The sequence below is a fragment of the Equus przewalskii genome, chromosome 4 (genome assembly GCF_037783145.1).
Source record: "Equus przewalskii isolate Varuska chromosome 4, EquPr2, whole genome shotgun sequence".
NCBI lineage: Eukaryota > Metazoa > Chordata > Mammalia > Perissodactyla > Equidae > Equus > Equus przewalskii.
The window spans coordinates 77,759,411-77,771,852 of record NC_091834.1 but is presented as its reverse complement, the minus strand read 5'-3'; the positions used below and the strand labels follow the sequence as shown (position 1 = coordinate 77,771,852).

Genomic DNA, 12,442 nt, shown 5'->3' with positions numbered 1-12,442 from the left:
GGGCAGTTTTGCTCCCCATAGGACATTTGTCAAGGTCTGGAGACATTTTGGGATGTCATAGCTGTGGAGGTGCTACTCATAGATGTTTAAGGGTTCCTCTTAAACATCCGACAGTACACAGGACAGCCCTTCTGCATGAACTATCAGGTCCATGATATCATCATAGACTGAATTTGAGAAACCCCAATGCAGACAAAAAATGATGGTTAAGATTAGGTGGGTAGTCGTGGTTTTAAGGACGGGTAGATGCAGTCAAGATGCAGTGTGGAGATTAAGATGGACTTCAACTTCTCATTAGTTAGAAATAGAAAGGGGCTGACCCCATGGCTGAGTGGTTAAGTTCGCACGCTCCGCTTCGGTGGCCCAGGGTTTCGCCGGTTTGGATCCTGGGTGCGGACATGGCACCGCTCATCAAGCCATGCTGAGGTGGTATCCCACATGCCACAGCTAGAAGGACCCACAACTAAAAATATAAAACTATGTACCAGGGGGCTTTGGGGAGAAAAAGGCAAAATAAAATCTTTAAAAAAAAAAAAAAGAAAGAAATAGAAAATCCTGGATATAAACAGCAGGTTATCACACAATACAGGAATTGTAGCTTCTTTTTCTCTTGTACTAGAGAACCTGTAGAGTTGAATATGTTCAAGATAGAGCTTTTATTTTAGGCATATACTCATTTGATTTCAGTTTATATGAAGTTGTTATTAGGAATAATACTTCACTTTTTGTTATAATCCTTTTTGTGTGTGCTAGGAAGATTGGCCCTGAGCTAACGTCTGTTGCCAGTCTTCCTCTTTTGCCCATCTTCCTCTTTTTTTAAAAAAAAATTTATTTTTTATTTTTCCTTTTTCTCTCAAAGCCCCCTGGGACATAGTTGTGTATTTTTAGTTGTGGGTCTTTCTAGTTGTGGCATGTCAGATGCCGCCTCAGCGTGGCTTGATGAGCGGTGCCATGTCTGCACCCAGGATCCGAACTGGAGAAACCCTGGGCCTCCAAAGCAGAGTGCACTAACTTAACCACTCAGCCATGGGGCGGCCCCTAATCTTCCTCTTTTTGCTTGAGGAAGATTGTTGCTGAGCTATCATCTTTGCCAATCTTCCTCTATTTCGTATGTAGGACGCCACCACAGAATGGCTTGATGGGTGGTGTGTAGGGATCCAGACCTGCGAACCCTGGGCTGTCTAAGTGGAGCACACTGAACTTAACCACCACACACCCGCGCTGGCCCCTGTTATAATCTTAATTTTTGGTACAGGAATATATTTATAGCAGACTATTTTCAGGGATTTTTTTTTTTAATTTTTACATTGAGGGGCCAGTTAGTATTTTTCACTGTGAGGACCAAAAGGTAAAATCAAGGATATTATATAGGTACTTATATAATCCTTTAAAATGTAAAAACCATTCCAAGCTCATGAGTAGTAAAAACAAACAGCCAGCTGGCTAAATTTGGTCCATGGGTTGTAGTTTGTTAAGCCCTGTTCTAAACTTATCATTCTAAGACGTAGTAGCTAGAACATATAGTAGGTATTTGAAACAAAACTGTATTCAAAGATGTAGAATCTATTTATAGATAATATAATCATTTTCTTTAGACTTTTACCTGGAGGTGTAGTGTGGATTTCATGTTCATGAAGGATAAAAGAAAATATTTCAACTTGTGGTAGTAAGAGTGACTAACCTTTAAACATTTAAAATCTTCAGTGGATTGTCATTTGCTAGATACAAGTTTCAAGCCCTGATTGAATTCCAGTTTGTAAAAATTGGTCAGCTGCTGCCCCCTTGTGGGAAGCACACCATAGTGCTTCTTTGTTGCCTCTGTTTGTTTGCTGTGTGATAGACACAACAGCACACTCTGAAGATGATCTCTCCTTAGAGAAGACACTGTGACACTTAATGATTAATCTAACAGGTTAATCTTAGCTATTGCCTCTTAATATTAATGCTGGTTCACTCATCTAATGTATTTCTGAAAGGAGCAGAGCAAATGCATTTTGAAACTTCCCTCCTCTTTTGTGCCGCAGATTTGTTTGGTCCTCTTATGGCCCTCCTTTCAAAACTAATCTTGCACACACATAAAAAAAGGTCTCTACTTTATTACGTGTAAATTTGGGAGAATGACAAGTGAAATTTTGAAGGCAGATGTGCAACCAGCATGGATAGATAAATAGATGCTACTAAGCTTTTAAAAATCAAATTTTTATGCTTTTCCTTTTTTAATGGACCTCGGAGTAGAGTGTTTTTTTAACTTATTTTGAAATAATCACAGAAATCACAGGCGGTTGCGAAGATAGTACAGAGAGGTCCTGTATACTCTTCACCCAGTTTTCCCATAATTATAGTATAATATCAAAACCAGGAAATTGGCCTTGGTATAATGTATGCATATAGCTCTGTGTCACTTTATCACCTGTGTAGATCCATGTAACCAATATAGCAATTAAGATACAGAATTATTCCATCTCCAGAAAGATCTCTTTCATGCTACCCTGTTATAGTCATCCCCACCATGACTGACCCTGAAAACCACTAATCTGTTATCATTCCCATCATTTTGAGGTTTTAAGAATGTTACATAAACAGAATCAATACCATATGTGAGTATTTGAGATTGGCTTTTTTCACTCAGCATAATGCTCTTGAAATATTGTTGTGTATTAATAATTCACTCCTTTTTTTTAATTACTGAGTAGTGTTCTATGGTATGGACGTACCTCAGTTTGTTTATCTATCACCTGTTATCCTCAGCCAGCAGTTTCAGTTGTTTCCAGTTTTGGGCTGTTGCGAACAATCATGTGTAGGTTGTTGTGTAGACGTACATTTTTATTTCTCTGTGATAAAGTGCCCAGGAATTCTGGGTGGTTTAATTTTGTACGAAGCATCTTCCAGAGTGACTGCACCATTTTACATCTTCAGCATGTATGAGAGCTCCAGCTTCTGTCTGTGTACTTGCCGGTGGTTGGTATTGTCACCGTGTTTTATTTTAGCTCTTCTCATAGGTGTGTGGTATATCTCAGTTTTCTTTCCTTTGTCCCTAGTGCTGTTGAATATCTTTTGATGTGATTTTTTGCCACTTGTATATCCTCTACAGGGAAATATTCATGTCTCATCCATTTTCCAATTGGATTGTTTGCTTTTTTACTGCTGAGTTTTGAGAATTAGAACTGCACTCATTCATCAGTTGCAACCATAGGTTAGCTATACATATGAGTTCTGTCTCTATGAGTTAAACTAAAATTCTATGAGAATCAATTGGCTATGTGTGGAATTTGCAATAAAGTATTATAGATTTTATTTGTGAAATTGTGTGCTATACATTCTTTATATCAGTAAAATTTATATAATAAGCTTATGTACCTGTATATGTGTGCATAGGTGTATAAATATATGGATATGTGTGTGTATTCACACATGCATACTCTTCCCTCTCTCTCAACCTCAAACCAGTTGTTAAACATTGAATAGCACACCAGTGGAAGTATTACTATTACCTTTAATTTTAACAATTAAAGGTACCCAAAATTTAAGTTTAATAATTCTGATTGAACAAGCTGAACTGATACCAGGCAAATGTGTTACTGATGCCTTCTATTTCACAGTGTCATTGTCTTTATGTAGTGGTCTGTAAGCTACCAGCAGATGTTGATTACCTCAGGTATGACAATGCAAGTGACCATGGTTAGATGCTGTCATTGTATGAGTTCTATATTCCTTCTGAGTACAGGGAAATTTTCCACTGATAATCTCTAAGGAAATGTTCACAGTTAGGTGAAACATTTATGAAACATTCATGAAACATTCTTGCTTTCAGATTATAAAAGATTTGGGTAGCATCTCACTTCTGTTTCATGTCACATTGATATTGCAGAAAGTGCAAAAGAGGTTATCAATTGTTGGATCCCTTCAGAATGGTGCAGAATATGTGCATAATGTCCACACATTTTAAAGACTTTCTAAAATGGTATTTCATGGTCTGACGCAGAGCAACAAGAAATAGACTAGTATTTTGCCCTAATACTTGTTAATATCTACTTCTATTTGTGAAGTTTTATTTAAGGACACTGCTTTAAAGTTATTCAATGTTAGACTGTCTTCTCTAACCTCGTAGAGACCTTTTAATCTCCTCTGCAGTACTAAACAATTGTGTGTATATAATATCCCCAACTTCTTTTATTTCTTTATTTCTTTAATGTATGTTTGTGCAATATCTAATTCTAAATTTGTCTTGACTTTTTTTCCTTCAGTTTAATGAGTGGTGTCAAGAATAATGTTGGAAGAGGGATCAATGTTGCCTTGGTAAATGGTAAGAGTAGTTATTTTAGCTTATGGATGTAGTCAGTGAATAGTCATATGCCCCAAAGTAAAACACACTATAATATCAAGGGATCAAGTCAGAAAGTACCACTCTTGACACTGAAGTCCTCCTCCCACTCCTCCCCCCAGCCCCCAGAAAATCAGCTGTAGGTGGAGACTCAATGTCTAAATTGTAGCATGCTTTCTCGGAAGTGTCCAACTGCAATGCGTGGAGAGCCTCGCATGAGATTGTCAGAAAACCACAAATCTGACGTTACATTGATGAATTCTTGCTGCAAATTTTAGAATTCTAATATAATGTGAAGATAGATTGACATGAATGTGGGTGTGTAAAATGACAACGGGTGATGGACTATTGGATGGGATGGGGGAGGAATGAAGGGTAACAATTAATTATAATTAATTAATTATAATAAATCTTTCTGTGAAAGGTTTATGTATTTTGGGGTAATTCTTAAATAAGGGAAGATGGTAACACATAAGGATGGTAAATACCTAACGTCGAATTTGAATAGTCTGCAGTCAGTGGTGAACTTCTGTTTGCTACTCTTTGGCTTATAAGATAAGTGAAAAAGTCCTCTCCAGAAATTACCCTTCAGAAATATATTTCGGTTGCATACAGTTCAGATTTTGTCTTTTTAAAGATTTTATTTTTCCTTCTTCTCCCCAAAGCCCCCCGGTACATAGTTGTGTATTTTTAGTTGTGGGTCCCTCTAGTTGTGGCATGTGGGATGCCGCCTCATCATGGCTTGAAGAGCGGTGCCGTGTTCACGCCCAGGATCAGAACCAGGGAAACCCTGGGCCGCCAAAACAGAGCGCAGGAGCTTAACCGCCCCGCCCCGGGGCCGGCCCCTTAAGTCTTTCTTAAAGTAATTCTTTCTCTGCTAATGAATTCACATCAATCATTGGATAAGATCATTTGTCTCATACAGTGTAGAGTATATTTCAGTTGCATAATTTGGTATGAATTCAATCTCTTTCAGGAAAAACAGGAGAAGTAATAGATACCAAATATTTTGACATGTGGGGAGGAGGTAAGTGTGAATAACATGTAACTGTTCCTTTGCTAGCTCTGACTTCTTAATCACCTCAATATAATGTAGCCCATTAGTGAGAGAAAAATGCTACTATTTTTGTGTTATTTCATTTTGTTTCTCTTACTTTCTTTTCGCTAAAGGCCCACCTATATTTAGGTGATCAGTCATATTATATATACTTTGCTTTTTTATAAAAATTGCAGTGTGTAATTAAGAGCAATAATATCCAAATTGAGATTTTTTTTAAATCTAAAGTTCTATTTTCTGCAGGACAACTGTTGAAAGCTTTGGGCTTCTTTAGGTTTCTATCTGAAATTTTAAAAAAATAAGTCATTTGAAGAAGGGCATAACCAATTGAAGCATTTTAACTGGCTGAATTGATTTCTTTACGTATGATTTTTCAGTCTCAAAACTTAATCATAACTGGGATTATTATTGAAGTAGATGAATATTTGAGAGAAGGAATAGAATTTTCTTTCTCGTTCATTGGACTAACAATACGCGGATATCTTCCTAATTTGGAAGTTTGGAGCGGGTAGAAATCAGTCATCAGCATGCAGAGGCAAGGAACTGGCACTTCCAAGAAGAATGTGGCTGAAAGAAAGGAATTTCAAGTTTGAAGGAAGATCAACACTGATTCATCCTTTGGTTTTTCTCTGAGTTGTTGGTTTGGGAAATTTATCAGCATGAGGCTCTCGCCTGCATCTCCCCAACCCCAACCACTTTATATATTTCCTGAGAGCCAACAGCAGTTAGGCTTTCTGAAATTTAAGTTTTCAGACCATTCAGCTTTTCTAGCATTTCTTCAGCTTGTGATGAGATGCCGTTGTTATTTATTCTTTAGATGAGATTAGGAGAACTTTCCATATGTGTCAGAACTGTGTAAACTTAAAATGCTACCATCAGTTTTAGATTCTAAAACCATAATCGATCTTACCGAAACTTACCACTTAGAAACAGTCTTACAGCACTGTTGCTGAAATCAGTCGTGTGACCAAAGCTCTGGCGTTTCATCACAGGTAGATTTATTACTGCCGAAAATACTCCTCAAATTAAGAAATAGTTGCAGTTTACTGCCATCTTTGCATTTAAATGGAAGTGATTTGTTAGTTGCCCCACTGCATTTTTCTCTGAATTGAAAATGCTGTTATAACATGGAATTTAATTAGAGAAAACCTTTGGAATCTTTGCTGTGGAAAGAAACTGAGTAAATTTGAGGTAACCCAGTTTTGAAGTAGTATTGGACTTGGGACTGTAAGGAAACCGGATATTGTGAAGAGTTGAGGATGTGGAATGGTTTGTGTACCTGATCCGCCCTCAGGCATCACCAGTTTGTAGTCACTGTGAAGGGGTTTAGTTTGAAGTCCTTGTGAACCTTGAGACACTGGATGAAGCGAGTAGTGACTAGTTTATAGTGAGTAGGTATGCCCAGAAGATCCCTTAATTCAGTTGTGTTTGTATGTGTGTGTGTATATATATTCATCTAATTTTTTTAGAAACAGATCCTTTTGTGAATTAGATAAAATCTTTATTTCCTCTTTTTAGAAAAGCACCCACGCAAACAAATTTTACAAACACTCAAGGAGTCCATGAGCCTTTCTCCTGCACCCCTGAGTTTCTTACTTTAAATCCTAAGCATGCTTTTATATGACTTTGCTGTGCTTTTTTTCATTTAGCCCTGGAAAATCAGTACCAAAGACACATAGGATGAATCAGGATTAGGAAATTTTAAGTTGATGGTGGGATCATATTAAGGGACAAACTTAATATTTTTATTTGTTCATAAGATTTATCTCCCTTCTGGTTACCCTACATTATAAATTACTGATTTGCAAACACTTCATATCTTATATTGACTTAGAGATTATCATGATGGTTACTTAGTCATTTAAAAAAAAAATCTTCAACTCTTTCTTTTTCCTCAGATGTGGCCCCATTTATTGAATTTCTTAAGTCTATACAAGATGGAACAATAGTCTTAATGGGAACCTATGATGATGGAGCAACCAAGTATGTAAACTTTAAAATGTGTGCAACTTTTTGGAGCTATAATTTATAATTATAAAAGTAATACATTTTCAGTGAAAAAAGTTGATAAAATAGAGCAGAGTAATCCAACTTCCAGATAAACACTATTAACATTTTTTCTAGTTTGCTTCCTTCTGTCTTTCTATGTATTTACCATGCATATATTGTTGTGAAATGATAATCATATTGTACATGAAGTTTGCTAGATTCTCTTTTATATTCTGTTTTTAACAGAATTAAATTGTTTTCTCTGACATTAATATTCAGTAGCATTTTTCATGGTTTACTAACAGTTGATCATATGGCCTCACTTTTATTTAAAAGTTCTCTATTATTGCCAAGTTTTTTGTATTATAAATAACATTGTGATAAATATCGTTTTGCATAAATTTTTTTGCACCTTTGGTTATATCCTTAGGGTAAATTCCTAGAAGTAGAATTAATTGTAAAAAGGAGAAGTGTGATATATTTTTAATAAAGGTTAATAGGTGGTAGTTTGTAACTTTTTTCTTAAAACTGTGTATGTTAGAAAAATTTGGAAAATATAGAAAAGCACAAAGAAGAAAACAAGTTCCAGTTCATCTCACTATCAAAGATAACCATTGATGATAGTTTAGTTTCCATCTCCAGATTTCTTAATGCACATGTTTTCTTCATTTGAAACATTTGGAGTGGTAGTATTTATAGCACCCTTTTTCATTTATTTATGTGATCAATATTTTCCCATATTATTAAATATTTTTCATAACAAAATTGTTCATGTCTGCCTAGTATAGTTTTTAAACATATGTCATGACTTAGAATTTGTTTAATAAAATACGTATGCTGGATTCTTAGGCTATTTCCAATTTTTCATAATTAGGAAAAATCTTTTGAACAATCATCTCTATTTCCTTAAGACGAATTTTTTTGAAGTAAGATTGTTGAAGAAGTGCACGTTTTTAAAAAAGAATTTTTTTTAAGTTTGTACTGATTTTACGTGTCTCTCAGAAGTTCCATGACACCAATTGTTAATTTTTTAAAAGTTCCCAATACTAAAACTTTTGGAAAGGGATTTTTTGTTAACATACTTTTCTTTGGTTATTGGTGAGGCTGGATTATTTTCACAAATGTTTTTGGCTCTTCTATAGTTGTCTTGTGACTCATTGATTTGTAAGAGCCCTTTATATGTTAACGATATTAACCATTTCTCATGTTGCAATATATTATTTTGCTTTTAATTTTGTTAATCTATGGTGCTTTTCGGCTTTTAGAAGTTTAACATAATTCTTATGTAGTCAAGTGTATGGATTTTCCTTTTTAGTTTCTTCTACTTTTATATTTGAGAAGTGTTTTTCCATCTCTAAATTAAATATTTAGTAGATTTTTCTCTCCTAGTGATTTTACTGTTTTCGTGTATTTTAGAAACTACTTGTAACTTCTCAGTGACTATAAGTCACTGTTCTTATGTGAGGGAAATGCCTGATTTTATATAGATTTGACTGTGTTTCTGGAAGTTCTTTTCTGTTCATCTGTTTATTCCTGCTCTAATAAGATGTTATTTCAATTTTTTAATGACTATTTTTTAAAAAAAATAAGTATACTTAATACATTTCTGGTGGGGCTAAGTCCTCTTTAATAGTCTTCTTCCTCAAACTATGATAGTTTACGCAGGTTACTTTTATCAAGAATAACAAACATCCCTAATAGATTTTTAATTGAAAAGGCTTTAAAACTATAAGTTCCACGCAGGATTATGGCATGTCTTTCTATGTATTAATTTTTTATAGATACATTTAATGTGTAACTACATTATTGCAGAGATGCACTAAAAACATAGTGCCGCTTTGTGAAGGTTTCCAAGCTGAAGTAGTTTCATTGACATTGTGCATTTTATCTGGTTCAGTCAAGAATGTGTTAAATATCATAGATTGAAGGTTGAATAAAACTGACATTCATCCATTGCCATTCAGCTCGATAAAACTAAACAGAATGTAATTAGGTTTTCCTTGTCAAAAAACAAGTAGCTTGCTATTTGCTTTTGCTGAGAGAATAGGATATTACATGTATAATTTGAAGTTTTAAAGGTAAAAAAAAAAAGCCCTACTTTTCTGAATAGATGCATATGGCCTCCCTTTTTTGTCAGGTTATTTCATTATTATTCCTGATGAGCGTCAGACCTGTTCCCCTTCTGTTAATAATAAATTGTAGCCATACCTAAGAACCAAGGTGAGGATGCTGTTTACTCTTCATCTCCTGTTTATTGATACCCATCAAATGCACCAAAAACAGCCTCAGAAGAGGGTTCAACCTATAAGGCAAAAGGAGAAGTCTAAACTTGGATGTCTTTACACTTGGTTAATGTGTGACTCAACTTCTGTGCATTTAAAATGAATTCAGTTGTATGCGTTTTCAGTTGGGGGACATGAATTTATATTTCAAATACTTCCCTCTCCAAACCCTAGTGAAATAAATTGTAAGCATTGTGTCCTTTATACAGAAATGGACAAACAATCCTTGTGAAAGGCCATCTACGTCTATTCAACATAAGAAAATATAAACATACCTTTGCCATATCTGATTGTGGAACATTTGAAACGACCCATCAGTTGTGGTAAACCCAGTCTTATATGGGAAAAGCCCTGCTTACTTCTCCTCATGTATTATGGCTTTTCCTTACATAAGGCCACTGAGCCACTGGATTTTCCTTCGTAAGGAATGGTTTGTCCTCCCACTGATACCCAAGAGAGTTTAGAATACCAATTGGATGTGCCTGCTCTCTCCAAGACAGGGAGTTGATATCCATGTTGATTAGGGAAAGCAGGACTCCATTCTCTATAGTTCTCTGATCCTGGTTTCTACTATACGTAATGAGCTCCTGGGCTATACTGTGAAATTCAGCAGAATGACTGGGGTTGGCCTCCATCACAGCATTTCCCAAAGTGTGTTCTGGTGGAACTCCAGTCCTTTAAAACTAATGGTCAAGTAAGTTTGGGGATGGCACCTTGTGTTTTGCATCTTTTAGAGATTTACATTGGAAGGCTCTGAAGTTCTGCCCTAAAGAAACCTCTTTACTTTTTTTATCCAAATATTTCTTGATTTTAACTAGGAAGCCCATTTTAAAAACAAAACAGAAAAATATCCTGTATCTAAGAAAACTTAGATTTTGGGGAGTGCAGGTCTCTATAATAATGCCTACTTTCCACCCATCCCCTTCTAAAATAAGTTGTTTTTTGTTTCTTTAATGAAGAATATAGTAGTTTGAATGAGCAAGCCAAATTTTGCTATTGTATTCCTCCTTTTGGGAAGAACTCTCTGTGACATGTTAACTTCGTGGCTAAGTGAAGGGTTTACATGTGGATGTCCTAAAGTAGGGGATCTTAAAGGTCACCTGAACCAGCGTCCCAGCAAGGGTGAGATTGCAACTTCTCTGTGAGTACCACCCCTGAACTGCTCACCTCCTAAGGGTGCCAGTACCCTCATCATTTCTCTATTTGAAACAAAACACAACAAAAAAACCATTCTTAAGTAAATGTTAGGTTCTCAGGGTGATCTCCCTCTAAATTCTACCTGATAGTCTAACTTGGGTAAATGTAGCAGCAAAACAATAAATAAGTTCCCCAAATCATTTGACACCTCAAGGATTTCAAACCAATTGGAATTTCTCTTTTCCAGGCTTGATACACATGGGTTTTTTAACTTTTATCATGTGAAGTTTCTAGGTCATTGTACCCTCCTGGCTGCATTTCTTAGACATTCTCTAGTTTATTATCATCTCTCTTTAAATGAGCGCCCCAGATTGAACACAGTGTTCCAGATGTGGTCTGGCCAGTACAGGGTACAATGGAGATGCTAGCTTACCATGTCTTAGAGATTACATTTCTTTGAATATTCATGCAGATTAGTATTGTATTAGTTTTCTTTAAACAGTCACATCCCATTTTTGGCTCATGAATTTTTGGTCAAGTTAAATTCTCAGATCTTTTCATTTGATCTCAGACTTTTTTTTCCAACCACTGCCAAGTCAGGTCTTTCTCCCCATTCAGAATTTGATTTTGTTTAATCTAAATGAAGGACTTTGTATTCATTTATCCTTGTTAAATTTAATTTTGCTGATTTCGGCCTACTTGGTTTTGATCTTGACATTTGTCCTATGAGGTTTCCATGATCCAGGCTTTATCTTCTCTCCAAAGGCGTTCTTAGGTCTAAATCTAAGTCATCAATGCAAATGTTTACCGAGGGCAGTGTGCCACCCCACTAGAGGCCTCCTCCCAGGGATTCATCTGTTAATCAACTGCAGAAACTACTTTTCAGACAGTTGCCAATGTACCCTAATAGGCAGACCGTCCAGCTGCTATTTCATTATTTTATTCATAGAGGCTATGTTCTGAGACTATCAGATGCTTGCTTCAAATTCATGAACTATGCTAATTACATCCCCTGATCTGCTGCCCAAAAACCTCTTCAAAAGCTGAAATAGCTGAGATGATAACTTGGCTTTATTTGTTCCTCCCTCCTTCCCACTACGCCCTCTCTTTCTTTTCTTCATTTTTTTAATGCTCACAAGATCTCCTTTTTGTTATCCATTCTAGAATTTTGCTAGGAATTGGAATTAGTTTTATCGGACCATTGTTTCTAAAATTTTCCTTGTCTTTTTAAAAAACTGGAATATTTAACTAACTTTTAAAGTCTTAGCATCTTCATTTTCCATGATGTGTCTAAAATAACTGACACTGCGTTGAAAACTATATTAAGTTCCTTTAGAATTTAAGTGTGTGACATATGTGGGCCTGGGAGCTTGAATTTACTTTAAAGCACTTATGTAGACATTCCTCAGCTACTGTTCCCTTTTTATGCTGATCAAAGAGTGTTTGCCTCCCTGGAAAAGACAGTCATGGTTTGATCTCGATGTTATATCATTCTTATAAAATAGTGGGTCCCTTCGTTATCTGCACTTAGCAAAAGTTCTTCCTGTGGCCTTTAATATTTTAATGAGTCTTGTCTGCTGAGCACTACAGGTCTTCCTGGTGGTAGTAGTAAACGTTACATCATTAGTAATAGGATTTGCCTTGTATTTTTTTTTT

General features: G+C 35.8%; 1 protein-coding gene across 1 annotated transcript in view; it reads left to right on the top strand.

Annotated features, from left to right (window-relative positions):
* FAM3C (FAM3 metabolism regulating signaling molecule C) overlaps window positions 1-12,442 on the top strand; it is a 49,104-nt gene that overhangs the window by 29,618 nt on the left and 7,044 nt on the right. The window contains exons 6-8 of the mRNA XM_070616432.1: window positions 4,245-4,303; window positions 5,298-5,348; window positions 7,277-7,361. Of these exons, the coding sequence (XP_070472533.1) occupies window positions 4,245-4,303; window positions 5,298-5,348; window positions 7,277-7,361 (195 nt within the window). The remainder of the gene's footprint in view (window positions 1-4,244; window positions 4,304-5,297; window positions 5,349-7,276; window positions 7,362-12,442) is intronic.